This window comes from Antechinus flavipes, chromosome 2 (genome assembly GCF_016432865.1).
Source record: "Antechinus flavipes isolate AdamAnt ecotype Samford, QLD, Australia chromosome 2, AdamAnt_v2, whole genome shotgun sequence".
Lineage (NCBI taxonomy): Eukaryota > Metazoa > Chordata > Mammalia > Dasyuromorphia > Dasyuridae > Antechinus > Antechinus flavipes.
Window position 1 is genome coordinate 246,368,640 of NC_067399.1, and position 16,879 is coordinate 246,385,518.

Sequence of the window (16,879 nt, forward strand, 5' to 3'; positions counted from 1 at the left end):
CTACATGTATAAGAATTACATGTATATACTTATACATATGGTTACATGTGTTACATTTTGTTCTTGTAAGATGTTTCATCTGTCCATGCAACATTTATTAAACATCTTCTATATGTAAACTAAGGTAGATTATATTCTAGCAAGTAAATTAGAGTAAAGCACTGAAGAAGATACAAAGCTTAGATGATGCATAGTTCTTGCTTGTAATGTCCAGACTAGCTCTCTGGAGGATCTTGGGACCAGCCTTGATCTTAGGGGAGGAATTCAGGAGGCAGGAGAGCCACCAGGAGGATAGTCAAAAATGGAATGTCTCATTTCCAGTCCTTCTCAGCCCTTCTATACCATAGTACAATTACAATTACATCATTACAGCACACTGATTATGTGTGAACTAGAGAACCATTACATCACCATATTAAGTACTAAGTATATATATGAACTAGAGAATCATCATCTCATCAATTCCACTGAGTTAACACTTTGTTTCAAGTGTACTTGAGTTTGGCCTTCTACACTTGCTCTTATGAACTTTCCAGTCTAATTAGAGAATAAGACATAACAAATAATTACAGTACACAATTTCACAGGATAGTGCTTTAGAAAGATACAAAGCACAAGCATGATGCAAAATTCAAAGGAGAAGGTCTTTCATTATAGAAAGTAAAATATAGAGAAGGCTCATGAAAGTGGGAGAGTCTGCACTGAGTTTCAAAAGATGCATAGAAATTCAACAGGCAAAGATGGGGAAGGAGGATAATCTGTTTTAGGGAAAAAAAGCAAAGAATACACAAAGCAGATTTATGGTACAAAGTGCTAACGATAGTCATTATATCTAGGAAAGAGATGAGATACATACATAAATAACTATAATAAACAATAATACAAGGTAAGGATATTAGAGAGATGAAAAATAAAATTCTATGTTAGGACACAGAATGGAAAGATTCTTGTGGATTAAGGGGATAAACGAAGGCTTCAGATTGTCAAAGATGTTGAATGCCATAGAAATTAGGACTTATCTTGGCAGCAACATAATTACTACTAAACATTTTTAATCAGTCATGATAATAATAGCAATAATAATGATGATGATGATAGTTATATAGAGCTTGCTGTGTGTCAAGCACTATGCTAGGCATTTTACAAATATTGCTTCATTTGATCCTCACAACAACATTTGGGGAATAGATACTATAGTTGTCTCCATTTTAAAGATGAAGAAACAGAGACAAACAGATGTTGATTTGATTTGATTGAATGGTAATAAGGAAGTGTTTTAGCTTAATAGCAGTAGAAAGAGAGGTGGGATTGGATGTGGCAAATATGGAATTGATATATTGTAAACTAAATGGATAGAAAAGATGAGGAAGAGGGAAGAGTCAAATAATACCAATGTTAGGAAAATGGGAAACCGAGTGACTGAGTAAATGATGGTGCCACAGATAGAAGCAGTAAGATCAGAAGAAGAAATAGATTCAAGGAGAAAAACAATTGTTTGGTTCTGGGGATTCAGAGTTTGAGATACTAGTGGCACAAACAGCTGAAAATGTCTTATAGGCAGTGGAAGAGATATAAATCTACATAGATGGATATTAGATGTATGTATGGATGGATGGATGCACTGGTGTTTATGAGAGTTTATTGCCCTGATATCAGTTGGATATATGATTTTAACTATTTTAAGGCCTTCTAGAATCAGTCTGGTTCTGTTCTATCCCAAATATTTCCAATATCTTCCTACCTCCGTGTTTTTGTTTATCTGATTCTCTATATTTTCCTCTATATATGATTCCTCTATAAGGAATTTCGTCCTTACTCTATTTTTAAAACCTACATATTTTGTCAAAATCCAATTTAAGTGCTACAATCTTTATGAGCCTTCATTAAACCTCTCTGTGGGGAAAAAGTTCCCCTTTGAATTCTACATAGCAATATGCTTTGTATCTTTCTAATATAATGTCCTATAAAGTTGTGTACTGTAATTATTTGTTATGTTTTATTCCCTCTTTAGACTAAAGGTTTCATAAGAGCAAGAACCATTTATGAGTCAATAAACAAAACAAAACAAAACCTTAAATCTTGAAGAATGCCTGAGATCTTTGTGCCAAGAGTTAAAAGTTTTATTTCCCTAGAATATTCTGTCTCTTTCACTGGTTGGATTCCTACCCATTTCTTAAAAATCAAATCAATGTCATCTATGACACCAAGCCTTCCTTTATCCCTCTAATCAATAAGGATCTTTTCATTCTTTGTCCTAACATAGCATTTTATTTTTCATCTCTCTAATATCCTTCCCATATATTATTGTTTATTATATTTATGTATATATCTCATCTCTTTCCTAGATAATGACTATTGTTAGCACTTTTCATTATATATCAGAGTATTAATAAATACTTATTGAATTGAATGAAATCCTCTTCTCCCCTACTAGATGGTAAGTTCCTTGAGGACAGGTTTTATATTTTTAAAAATCTATCTCCCTTAGTACCTATTATAGTGTTCTTTGATTTTTTTTTGTGTGTGTGTGTGTGATCTGTAATTCCATTGGTTTAAGTAACTTCAAGTGAGGAAATTCCCCCTACCAAAACAAATCAATTTAATTTTGCTGTAATTTATAGTCTTAGACTAGAGAACTGCCTTAGGCAACAGGAGGTTAAGGGACTTTTGTAGAGTGCCACAGAGTGATATTGTAAATAACAAAGTCAATAATTGCACCCAGGGCCTCCCACTCCAAACAGAAGGCCCTTCCCCCATCCCAAATCTTCCCTTTTCCCAGTCTCCAATTAGGTATACCTAGTTTAAAAAAAAAAAAGGAAAAAAAAAAGAATTATGCTCTGTATGGTGCTAATTGACTCTGAAGAAAAGTATCTTGGTCTCAAGGTCACCAGCCTCTAAGGACTTGAGCCAACTAGCTCAGCCTATGTTTGTGCTATGACATTTTTTGTAGAATTTTAAAATCAGCTTATCCTTCCCAAATCCCAATATAACTTTCTATGAAGAAAAAAAATAACAACTCACACCCAACACTACTCTTTCCAGATGTGCATCTAAATAAAGATGCAAGGACATGTATGTATTTAATTTAGGATTATGAATGACCATAGTAAAAAGTTACTTGCTCTTTTGAAATCTACAATTAGAGTTGTTTTAACATGTGTTTGGGTCGTTAGGCGTGGTTTCTGCAGAGGCTGAAACTGAAGACTACTATTAAAGTTGTCAGCCTTCCCCACATTGTGAGACATTCCGCCCCCCCTTAAATGCAGCTGACAGATACTGAAATAAAACCTGACATGCAAGTTAATAACAGGCTTCCCTTTGGCTTTTGACTTTGGTTTCTCCACACATTTCTGTGGCTACTTGAATTTTAATCTGCCTTGCTCCAGGTGGGCCAATTGAAACTACCCACTGAAATCACAGATAATTCCATGTCACTTCAACTTTCTATGAAGATACATCAGGGCACTAGGATTTGTTACATCATTTCAACAAACTACATGCTCTTGTAGGCTGCATTGGTTATTTGCTGCTTTTGCTGGTAGGGAGAATGAGGAGAAGGAGAAGGAATAGGAGAAGGAGAAAGAGGAAAAAGAGGAGAAGGAGAAGGAAGAAGAGGAAGAAGAAAAGGAGGAAGAAGAGGAAGAGGAGGAGGAGGAGGATGACAAGTGCAGTGGAAAGACATTAGTTTTGGTTCTAAGAAATCCTGACACATATTAGTTGTGGAATCCTAGGCACGTCCCTTAACTTCTTTCAGTGTCCTGATTATCTTTGTAAGATTATAAATTATGGAACATTTGTAGATATACGACAGAATTTCCTATCAGGAAGTTCCTTATGTCAATGAAATCAGATTTGGTCCAAAATAATTAATGATAATGATGATTAATCACATGTAAGGTTGGAAAAATGTGTGTGTGTGTGTGTGTGTGTGTGTGTATCAGTTAATCTTCACAATCATCCTGTGAAGTAAATATTATTATCCTCCATTTTACAGATGAGCAACCTCTCTGAGGGGTGGAGAATGGGATAAATCACCCAGGGTCACATAACTAATGTCAGAGATAGGATCTGAAGCCAAGTGCTCCAGTCTCCAAGCCTAATATGCTATCATATACTATGTCAAAAAAAGAAGGGGAAAAAACCTTCAAAATTAGTCCTAATTGGGATTAAAGTCAGGAGATGAAACCCAATTCCATTCCATCCTACAAATCTGTGAAAGTACCTGGACATAAAGATTGGAAGTTTTAATTTTGTTTAGGAAGCAGACAGGAGCCACTGGAGGTTTTCAGTAAAGAGTGACCCATTAGCACAATAAAATTATGTAAAGTCATTTTTGCAGAGCTGCAACTTCATTAATTTTAACTAACATGCATTCAAAATGAAGAGAGGAATAAGAGTAGCAAGATTCATAGAGAATCTGGTAAATGCTTTCAGGAATATAAAAAAATCATTTGCAATTAGAATTTTCTGTATGTGTAATTAGCATGCTTATTAAGAAATAAGCTACTTATTATTAACATTAATTGTTATAATTAATAATTAACAATATTATAATCAATATTATAATCTTACTAATATAATAAGAAATAAGCATACATATTAAAAAATAAGAATACAAATGCTAGTCTAAAGTGGTACTAGGAAACACTGTCATTGATTTTGCAACTAAGGAGATGAATGTGTCTCTTATCAAGACTAGTAATTTGATTGAAAGAGGCCTCTTCATAGCACAAAGACACCCTTCAGTGCAGCATATCTGTAAATTCTAAATTAGTGGAATCTCAATTAATTATATTTTTGCTTCTATATAAATCCAGATGGGAGATATAATCCAGTGAAGAGAAATGATCCAGAGGGCTGTCACTACGTATGACTGTAATTGAAAGACTTAACTAATTACATATTACACATCATCTTATCAGGAAGGATGGTAAATTTCAAAGCATCCCCTGATAAGCAGTAAGAAATCTCTATATAAATAACATGACATTATTGTGGACTTGAAGTCTGGAGACTCGGGACCAAATTCTGTCTCAGATATTTACTAGTACTGTGATCCTGGGTAAGTCTTAAAACCTCTTAAAACCCCATTTTTCTAATCTATGAAAAGGGGATAATAAGACTGGCTGAATTTTTGTAAAGAAAGCATTTTTCAATCCTTAAAGTTCTATGAAAATGTGAATTTATATTATTAGAAATCTATTATTGCTCAGTTATTTTCAGTCATTTCCAACTCTTCATGATCTTATTTGGAGTTTTCTTGGCAAAGATACTATCATGGTTTGAGATTTCCTTCTGCAACTCATTTTGCATATCTGAAAACGGAGGCAAAGAGAATTAACTGACTTGCCCATGGTCACATAGCTAATAAGTGTCTGAAGCTTGATTTGATCTCAAAAAATGAGTCTTCCTGACTCTAGACCCAGCACTCTATCTATTGAATCACCTGTTCATTATCAGAGATTATAAAATCCCAAATTTTGAGCTGGATTAGAGGACATCAAATCCAACCCCCTCATTTTCAGATGAGAAAACTGAGGCCCATCAAATTTAATATGACATGCCAAGGGTCACACAGCTATTAAGTATCTGAGATAGGATTTGAACCCCGCATTCTGGACTCCAAGCTTAGTGCTATATCCATTATATATACTTCCTTCTATGTTTGCTACACTACTTCTATGAGTATGAGTAAAAAGAGTTAGCAGATATGTTGAAGGGTTGTGAACTACTGAAGCTGACCAAGAATGTAGAACTGTGGAATAAAAAGAGGATATGGCAGTCTTGTAGGATAAATGTTTTATATCTGGCTCTCCCCCCGCCAAAAAAAAAATGTTTACAATATACATTTTAAAATTTAAGTTATTAACATTTTCTTCATCGCTTTCTTTAGTTTAGATAATCAGCAAAATAATAAATCAAGCCTGATTTGTAGCTTTGCCAATTCCCAGTGTGAATGTACACAGAAAAAAATTTAACAATCAGCTCTTGCAAGCTGGTACAAGCTGGTTGCAGCCCATCACTGGGGGTGGAGACCAAAAATTATGAGAAATGATACTAATAAACACCATAAGCAAGACTTTTTTTCTTTTCAGGTATCTAAGCAATTAAAACACAATTGTAAAAAGGAGAGATTATACTCTTTGTACCCTGAAAGCTAAAACTTTTTAATCAGCTTTGCCTGGGACCCTGATTTTTTTTTTTATTATTTGTTGTTTATCTTTTGTTCCCGAAGAGAACCAATGACATCATGAGGATGTTGCCTTAACTTGCAAGTAAAATGGATTTCAAAGAGGCAGAACTGTACAAATCAGCCTCACTATGAAGAGTCTAGCAGCAAGAAAAGAGTTAAGATGACTAGAGATGGTTTAGTGTGTTGTAGGCAGTACAAGAGAGAGAGAGGAAGAGAAAGGTGAGTGTGAGCTAGTGCTTACAGTTTTGTCTATAAGACTCAGAACCCAAAAGGTGATTATAGGCACTTGATCAGAGGCACTCTTCAATCCAAGAGTGATTTCTTTCTCAGTCACAAGTCTTTTGCTGTGCTAGCTAAAAAAACAAACAAAAGGAGATTGTGCAGTCAGGTAAGGGACCAGAGAGGGAGAATATTGGAAAAAGAAATGGTAATGGAGAAAAAGTTGGCAAACCACTTTGCCAAAAAAATCCTAAATGGGGTCACAAAGAGTTGGGCATGAGTGAACAAGAAGAAGGAAGAATATAATGACAAACAGGAAAAAATTACAAAATAGTTACCCATATCTAATTTTAATGATAAGATGAGTAGACAGTAGAAGGAAAAGTAGAACTCGTTTACAATTTCAAAAGAACTTCACTTTGCAATATGTTCTTTCTCTGGGCCTGTTAGTTCTCTTGATTAGAGCAGCAAGCTCTTGAGGTCTTGACCTCTTTTTATCTGAGTTGGTTAGTTTTGTCCTGTTCAATGGCCCTGGACATTGGACTCTGGCCAGGTCACAAGGGATAGAGAAAGGGTAAAGATGTTAATAAGACAAACCGCTGACATTCTTTCAGAAAATTCAATGTGAAAATCAGTGATAATATCTACATACGTGAAAGGAGAAAGGGATTCACATAGAGAATAGAGAGAAGGATAGAATATTTGGGGGGAGGGAGAGCACAAGTCTTATCTTTGAGATGGATCAAAATAAAGTCAAACAACTATATCCTTTAAAAGATACAATGTAAGAGAAAGAAAATAAGTCAAATGGGGGATTAACTTTATTCCCTGGTATTCATCTTCTTCAGTCATTAGAAGACCCCTGAGTAAAGAGAAATTTTCATTCTTTAATCACTTATTTTTAAAAAGCTCTCTTCTAAATAGTAACTCAAGCAGCTCACAGGTTACTTAATGTTTTACAAACCACTTTTCCTCACAATAATTCTATGAGGTAGAATGTATTAGCCCCATCTTATAACTGAGGCTCACAACTAAGAAGGTTTCTGAACAATGGGTGATTTTTTTTTTTAAAGCTATGGCAATCAAGCCCTTTCTCTTCTGAAGAATAGCAGGAATCTTTTATCTGTTTCAGTACTGTGAGGAGTGTTCATATAGATTAAAAACCATGCTGAAAAGTTGAAGTACAATTACAGAAACTAAGACGTCAAGAAATAAAATTACTTGGCCTATACAACTCTGAAACCATAGAATTTTAGAACAGGAAGAAACCTTAAAACTCCCCATATTTTTCCAGCTGAGGAAACTTAGGTCTCTAGAGAGAAAGTGGCTTGCCTAAGATCACAGAAAGAGTCCCTGGCTACACAAAATAAGAGACTGAGTCAACTTTAGATCTATTTTAATATGGCTGTTCCAAACTCTAATATCCCAATACACCAATAGATCTATGATCTTATTAATGGGGATAATCTCTCCAGAGATGTATCTTATACTCCTTCCCTACCTGATCATTCTGTGTGACTCTTGTCCATGTTCTACTAACAATCCACCATGGAAGACACTAGAATCTTTCTTTAAATTCCCTTAAAGCTAGAGAGATTAATGAGATGTGAAGGTTCTCATCTCATACTTAAATCACTAAGAACAATTCTGATGCCAAATTAAAATATCAAAATCTACCCTTTTACCACCATCTTCTGGGTCTACAGTATTGTATTATTGGTGCTCTAAGTGGTATGGGGCTAGAGTTACTCCTCTTTGAGAATGGTACTACCTCACTATCCTTATATAATCTCTGATACACACATGATCATTGTAGTTATAGGGTCTGGTATTCTACCATTTTCTTCAATAACAACATCATCAGACTCTCCAGCCTTGCAATTGATTAATTGAATATAAGAGTTTTCTATTTCAGGATCTTTTTGAAGAGATCTTAAGAAGACCAGAGTGTGTCCAATTTACACACACACACACATACACACAAAATGACCCTATGGTATTTTTGGTTCTGTAAAGAGCTTGTTCTGCAGTTCTTAACTTAATATTCTGGATCCCTATTGCCAACATCAGCATTTCATTTCTTCCTTACATTGTCAATTAGCTAATCCAAGTATAGGCAGAGCATGTAAGCTTGAGCCATTTTAAATTGCTCCATTCCTTTGAAGTGGACCATTGATCATAATTTTGAAAACTTTTTTTTTTGCATGAAACTATTGCATCTTGGAAAATGTATCAGAGTTCAGTTTTGCTTAAAGCTTTAACTAACACATTTAAATTTCAATGTATTACCCAAATATTTTTTTCATTGATAACTAACTCACTTGTGAGCCAAATAGTTTTAAAATCAAAGAAGCTATATTTTTCTAAAAATATTTATTTTGAGTTCATTTTGGTCAGAAAATAAGGCCATCGGTTGGACACAATGATTTGTCTGAGGAAGAGCCTCATGAAAAAGTAGCTAAGGGTAGGATAATAATCTATTTTGTACTAATAACCAATAAAGTAGCTAATTTGGAGTACATTTACTTGTTTTTGCACATTTTCTTCTCAGTTTTATATTTTATTTCAATATACAGCCAAAAATCAACAACTAATTCATAATGTCAAACCGTGATTTTACTCTATTTACTGTTTCCATAATGATAACTTTGCCATGTTGCAAACTATAAGGATATAGATAAAAATGAGGCTGATTTTTTTAAAGTGAAAAAAATTGTGGTTTCTTCATTTTTCCCTCAAGCATAAATTGTTGAGTAAGGAGATTTTCAAAAGCCAGAAATTGCTATGGAGAAAACCAAAGCTGGAATCCAGAACTAGAACAAGATGCATCTGGCAGAACAAAGTTTGGAAGAAGGCTTTGCTTTAAAGTGCATTTCCCCACATCTTAGCACATGTCATTTATGATGATGGAGTTTGCATACACAAGGGTGATCTAGTACAAATGGGAAAAATCAGCATCAAAATTAGAAACTACCTAAGCAATGCTGTTTTTCTTGGGGCTACATTGCCTCTTTGATTTCCTGGTCCTTTTGAAAAAAAGAATAACAAAATTCACCCAACATAGTGATTTCAGAAAGATTCTTCTGAACTATAGCCCTTCAAATTTTTGAAGTGCTGCCCATCTGAATTTACTCATTTTAAAAAAATGCAATGTACAGTTTCTCCAGAAATTAAAGGGGGAAAAGAGAATCCAGACATGCCTTTACTTTTGAACCTAAATTATGTAAGCATTAAAAGGATTAATTGTGTTCTGTTTCCTTTTATAAAGCAATGGACTCCTCATCATCTCTGGTGAAAATAACTTTCTAAGTGTTAAGTGGGAAATAGTGCCCAGCTTACAGCAATAAATTTCAAAGACTCCCGAAGAGGGGGAGGTAGGAAATATTCACCATTTACAGTCATTTGTCTTTAAATTTCAGTACAGGAAAACTCTTATAGCCACGGTTAATATCATTACTCAGTCCTCCCTCATCATATTCAATTAATCTTGGCTTCTCTCTGGCTCAATCTGCCCCATTTGTTGTGGCAAAAGGTCACAAAGAGAGAAAGAAAGAGCTAGCTGCAAGACTCCAAACGTCGGAGCTTCGATGCTGTAGTTTCAATGATTTTATTGGCAGGAGGAGTCGAAGTACTGCCAAAGTCAATAGCCGGGATCTGTGTGTCCGGAGCTGCAGGTTTCCCAGTAGTAATGTGTCCCCATTTCTCATTACGGTCCCCCTCCTTTGTGGTGGAAATAGCTGCTACTCTGGGCTGCTTTTGCCATCTCCCTTTGAGCACTCCTCCCCTCCCCACTGTTAGATTTTCTTCAGTTTCTTCCCCCCTCCCAACCCCCACTTGAAATAGAAAGCACTGTTTCTTATTTTTGCGGCTTCAAAGAGTGAACCTTTCCTGTACTTTTGTTAATGAATTGAAAGGTGAAGGGGGGAGGGGTGTGCTGGGCAGCTTTAAGTGAACTCTTACCTCCGATCCCGACAGTGAGAGGGCCTTTTTTTTTTTTTTTTTTAATGAATGGATTTTTTTTTGACGAATGTACCTATAAGACTTCAAACCGCTAAACTGCTCAACCCTTTGACCTTTCTTCATATCTCCTCACTGCAACTCAGAATAGATCTTTATTTTAAACTCACTCAAATTCAATTGTGGTTCGCTGTTGATTTAAATGGCACTGAAGGAAGAACTAGTTTCTGGCTCATTATCTATACAACTGGAAGAAAAAATGTGGGGGCGTAAAAACAGTTCATATTTAATTTTATAAGAGACAGAGACAGACGGGGGCGGGGACATAGAAATAGAGGGAGATCTCATGAAAGATCTCATAATCTCCTGAGACAGAAACAGAGGCAAAGATAGAGATTCAGAGAGAGCGAGAAAGACAGAAGATGGAAAGGAAGGAGAAGGGGGGATTGGGTGAGGGGGAGAGAAAGAGAAAAAGAGAGGAGAGGAGAGGAGAGGAGAGGAGAGGAGAGGAGAGGAGAGGAGAGGAGAGGAGAGGAGAGGAGAGGAGAGGAAAAGTAAAGAGAGGAGAGGAGAGAGAGGAGAGGAGAGGAGAGGAGAGGAGAGGAGAGGAGAGGAGAGGAGAGGAGAGGAGAGACACAGACAGACAGAAACAGAGACAGAGCCAAAAAGATAGAGACAGAAGGTCGAGAGGAAGGAGAAGAAGGTGGCGTCGGGCGAAAGAGAGACAGAAAGAGAGAGAGAGAGAGAGAGAGAGAGAGAGAGAGAGAGAGAGAGAGAGAGAGAGAGAGAGAGAGAGAGAGAGAGAGAGATTTGGACTCTACTGTGTGGTGTCTGTACTGACCTAGTTATCAAAAGGTCCTTTTAAAATAAAGTTAAATTACACACACAAACACACACAAATTCCCGAAGTTATAGCTCCATTTCCCACACCTGAATTTGGGGAAGTACTAGAGATGTTGGGGAAGGGGAAGGAACCAAAGTTCCAGGTTCCGGGACCCTCAAACTAGACCACCCCCCACCCTGGAACCTGGAAACTGCCAGGTGGCGTATACTAGACTGAATTTGTCGATGTAGCATGTGGCTGGGCCAGGTAGCTCGAAGGCTGCTTTTTCTGGGCCATCTCCTCACTGGAGTTCCGGGACTGTCTCCCACCTACGGAGCTGCAGGACTTCTGCCCTACAGGGAGAGTGCTTTGGCCCTGGATGCTCCCAAACTATAAGCAAGAATTCGCGAAATCTGGGAACCTATTCCTTGACTTGGGGTGGATGGGAGCACTTCAATTCTTTGGCTGCCCGGGAACAGGCTGCGGGGTAGCTCTGTCTACCTGCCCCGCCCCAAGGGCCATCCAGGGCCAGTGTAGCTATCCGCCCGCCTCGCAATCCAGTTTCCGTGGCTCTCCCGGCGCACGTGAGCTGGCAGGTGCCTGAGTTAGCTTGGAGATTGCTGCTTAGGGCTGGGGACTGAAGCGTAGCCGGGAATTGAGAGCCGTTTCAGGCTGAGGGACTGAGGGAGAAGGCGAGAGAACAGCGGGCGCGCGAAACGAAGCAGGCGCCTCCTTTAAGAGAGCAGCGTCACCTGCTCAACAGCGAAGGTTATAGTAAATCTAAGAGGCTTTGGAAAAAGCTCCCCACTACCCCATTTCAGAGAAAAATAGGGCTCTATCCCACCCTTCCCAAAGTCCACTGATCCTCCTTCCCCTCCAGCCTCACCTAATCCTTTCTGCCAACCGCAGCGAGACCTACCTCCGAGGAACACGAGCAACCACAATTTGGGGACCATGGTCGCGAACTTCCGATTCTCGGCTGCAGGACCCCCGCCCCTTTTCCCCCGCTTTCTCCCCGAAGAGCCGCACAGGTTGAATTAGCTCTCGGGTCTTCACTGCAGCTGACCTTCGGGATCTCCCGGATGGCCGCAGGAACCCCGCGGGGTTCCCCAACCTGTCCACAAGTCCATGCGCTCCGCAGGGCTCTGCACACCTACTACCCCAGTCCCAAGACCCAACGGACTGGTCCGTAGGAAGAAAGGCACTGGACAGATGTCTTCTGAACCAGTCACTCCAATTTTGTACGGCAGTTCACTATAAACAAGGGTGGAAAGGAGGAGAGGACGCCTGGGTTCCTAGCCTATGGAACGCACCGAGACTTCTGCCTCAAATGCGTGTCCCCCGCCTCGCTGCCGCACCCCCCTTTCACTACACAGAGAGACACGCACTCGCAGTCTGTTGATAGTTGTAAAGAGAGCTTTGCAGTCATAGGTTCAAGTTGCCAGAAGAGGAGGAGACTACTTTCGGTGGGGGGCGCGCGCGCACGCACACATACACACGCATCGCATCCATTTGGCTCAGCTCCCCTGGACATCTTCCGTTTTATCACCCACATAGTGGCCTCTCCCTAACCAAAGACTCTCCCGCCCAAGCCTCCCACTTTCCAAGTGAGCATTTCCCACCAAAGTTAACCCTCTATATGTCCTTCCTTGGGGACACCTGAGGCAGCAAGCTCTTTCTGCACCTTCCTCGCCCGCGGCTGTCCCCTGGGCATCGTCCTACAGCCCAGTCATGCAGAAATAACTAGAGAGAGAGATTCTCTTCCTTATTACGTACCGACAGGTCTGTAAATAGTGCCAGGAATAGAGTCCTGGAAGCAAGAGGTAGAATGATCGCAGAAGGTACTTTCTCTTTAGGTAAAATTTGCCAGTCTCCTCCCACCTAGGAAAGCAGAGTCAACAATACTCAGTTATGTGTTAACCAGCCTTTATCTCTTGTTTTTTTTCCCCTTACTTCAGCTTTACCCAGAGAGAGAGAGAGAGAGAGAGAGAGAGAGAGAGAGAGAGAGAGAGAGAGAGAGAGAGAGAGAGAGAGAGAGAGAGAGAGAGAGAGAGAGAGAGAGAGAGAGAGAGAGAGCCTTAACTGGAAGAATCTGTTTAAACTGGGAGCAGCACTCAGGGGGGAAAAAAAAAAAAAAAAACAACTCAGGAAGTGGGAGATAAATATCGAAATCATAGGATTTAGAATCTGAAGGGAACTTAATGATGATCTAGTCCAGCCCCTTCGTTTTACATGTGAGAAAACTGAGGCACAGAGCTACAGTGACTTGCTATAGATCACACAGCAGACTGATGTAATCGATTCAAACCCGTCTCCTGATTCCAAATCTAAAATTCTTTCCACCACACTATGCAGCAACACCTCCACTCCCCATCTCTCACCTTTTAGTTTCTGACTCCCAGCAGACTTAAAGAAAGACTTAAGGCAAGAGAAAGGACAATAAGATGTGTCTACCTTTTACTAGTAAGAGTTCTCACCTTCTTGCTCCCACTTAATCACCTTAGAGAATTTGAGTGAGTTTTCCATAAAATGGCTAGAGACCAATGAACAATTCAGTTATCTGATTTATAAATATTTTAAAAAAAAGGAGAAGAAGATACACAATATGAAGTCAGAGTGTGACTTTTGTTTGAATTCTTTGGATAATTAGCTCAATGTTCAAAGTAACCTGGCCACAGAGAGAGAGGGAGGGAAATAAATACTCTGGAGCCTTAGCAGCTCTCAGAAGTTTATTCTTAAAGTCCGCTTTTGTTGGTTGACAGGTTCAGGAAGTCGGGTGCTGAAAGATGCCGCCTCATCTTTGAGTTCTTCTCCAGAAACTTAAACGAGGTTCTTTTTTTTTTTTTTTAAATGCAAAGTAGACCTGTCAAAACGTGAGAATGTGGATTTTCTTTGGCTTTGTTTTCTTACAGGGGCAAAAGAGCAGAGCTTGACCAAAGCAGAAATTTAAGCCCAAATGGAAATGTATATCCATGTAAGGAAAACGATCAATTTCCTTCCTGAAAATGACCCTGCCCCACTCCCTTCCCCTGTGGATTATTAGCAACAGGGTGAGACAAAGCAGGGATTTGCAGAAAGTGGAACTGGTGTGAGCTCTCTCACTTTTAGATTATGTAAAACCATATATATTAAGCTTATTCACACGAAGAGGATCTCTTTTCTTAGCAGAGACTAGAGATTAGCAAGGCTATATGTGGCATTTACACAAATCCTGGGGCTAGAACTAAACACTTAAAAATCTATAAATATATATTTAATGGTCTAGTCCTATATGCTGTTTTTCAGTCACTGTCTGCTCCAAGAAGAGCCCTAGTGGCCAGTCTGTGGTTTAAAAGTTGCTGAGGGAAATTACCAACAACTAATGTCTTGTAAGGGAAGAAGACACATTAAATGTAACTGTTCACAACTAGATTCTTTCAAACCTTGTTGGATATGAAAACCAAAAGGAGAAACTGACCCAGAAGGCATTTTGCCTAGTTATTTTTTAAGTGCCTCCACCCTACCTTCTTCCATCCTACCATCCTACTCTTCTCTTGGCCATTGTATTTAGAATTTGAAAAGAAACTCAATTACAGGGTCAGTGAGATAAAGGACTCTGTCTCCAGGCCTGACCAAGACCCCATACAAGATAACTGCTCAATTTTCTTTTGAGTACTTTGTGTGGCTCTTTCCTTTGCACCTATCTATGCCATTCTATGTTTACTTGCATACACATCTTCCTCTTGGTTTTAACCTTCTTGAAGATAAGGGTTACCTTATTAGTAACATCTATCCTATTGCTATCAATTATAATAACTCAAAATTATTTATCACTTTAGTTTTACAAAGCACCTTCTTTATAGCTTTGTGATATGGATAGTTTTTTTCATCTTTACATTCCCAGACTAACTTAACATGGTTGCTTAAATGTCTATTGAATTGAACATACTTAAAATTTGTTAAATAAATTCATGAATACCATCCATAACAAAAAGAATAGTGAGAACAATTATATGGAGTGCCTTGTGGATAGCATAAAATTCTTTCCACTGTTAGGGTCAAAGGATCATATATTTAGAGTTGAAAGGGATTGTAGAGTTCATTTAATCCAACTTGCTCATTTTGAAGAAGGAGAAATTAAGGACCAGGGAGAGAGAAGGGCTTGTCTGAAAAGATATAATTATTAAGCAACAGTGCTAGAACTGACTCTAAAAATGTGTATTCTTTCCATTATATCCCCGTTGCTATTTGATTTTGACAATTATCTTGTCCAAACTCATTTGACAGAGGAGGAAACTAAGGACCAATCAAATCCTACATACATTTATTAGTGTGGGGCACTGTGCTAAATGCTGGGGATATAATTAATAAAAAAGGAGAATCTCTTCTCCCAATGAGCTTACAATCTAAAGGGAGGGACAACACAGAGAAACAGGCAGGAAAGCAGTGAAGGGACAGATAGGTCACCACAGAATACCCCAATGAAGGGGATCTTTTTCCATGGAATTGAAACTAAGCAGAGCATCAAAAGTTAGGAAGAATGACTTGGAGAGTCTTGTCTCTGCCTTCTGTAAAGGAAGGCATTGGGAAGAGTTTGGTACTCTTTGCTCTAGTCCTTCAATCAGAGAGGAGAGGAGACTGATTGAAATGGAGTTCATCAAGGCTTGAGTTAGCATCATGGTGGCAAGTTTGAGAGTGATGAACCTAACCTGGGAAGGACATCTTATTCTGTAACGATGAAACCAGGCAGAGTTGCAGATACAAAATGGAGTGAGATCAAAGAGATGAAATGACTTACCTTAAGTGACATTTTATTAGTGGCAGAGTAATACCTAAACACAAATGTCCTATTATATTATGGTTTATAGTATATCATGCTGGTCATTTCATTATTCATTCTGCTTTCATAGCTATAGATGGGAATGGAAATGTTGGACAGGGATAAATTGTTATTAAATAAGTTGATATACAAATTCACAGAGTTTGAGTAGGAAAGGACATCAAAGAGCAACTAGCTCTATCCACTCCTGAAAAAAATGCCCTCTCCAACAAATCCAATATATATTCATCTACATTTGTCTTAAAGACTTCAAATGAAGGAGAACCAACTATCTATTAAGTCAATTCATTCTGGTTTTTTTGGAGCAGTCTGATTATAATGAAATTTTTTCTTCATATAGAGCTGAAATTTTTGTGACTAGTATTTTCAGGTGAAGCTCCCAGTTCTGCACTATAGGACCAAGTAAAATTTGTCAAATTCCTCTTCGATGTAACTATCTTTTAGGTACTTGAAAACTATTTTCATGTTCCTTTTTCTCATGTTCCATGTTCCTTTTCTCCAAGATCCTTCAAAGGATCCTCATTTGATGTTAATTTGAGGTCTTTGAAACAATTAAATAATACATAGAGTAAATGTTGGGTCTAGAGTCAGGAAATTCCTAAATCCGAATCTGGCCTCTAGTACTAACTTTGTAACTCAGCACAAGTCATTTAATCTCTCTTTACCTCAGTATCCCCAATTGTAAAATGTGGACAATAATAACTCTCAGAGTTATTTTTAATATCAACTATGATAGTATTTGCAAAATAAATAACAACTTAGAAAAGTTAGTACAGTGCCTGGACTCTCTTTCTCCCTTCTAAACATCCTAGTTGCTTTTATCTGAATAATCTTCAGCTTATCAATGTCATTCCTACAATGTTATGCA

At 38.2% G+C, this 16,879-nt stretch overlaps 1 protein-coding gene across 1 annotated transcript in view; it reads right to left on the reverse strand.

The window, feature by feature from the left end:
• The window catches only part of APCDD1L (APC down-regulated 1 like), a 58,125-nt gene extending 45,369 nt beyond the window's left edge, over positions 1-12,756 (reverse strand). The window contains exon 1 of the mRNA XM_051976650.1: positions 12,112-12,756. Coding sequence (XP_051832610.1) covers positions 12,112-12,148 — 37 coding nt within the window. The 5' untranslated portion in view covers positions 12,149-12,756. The remainder of the gene's footprint in view (positions 1-12,111) is intronic.
• Positions 12,757-16,879: the final 4,123 nt, after the last annotated feature.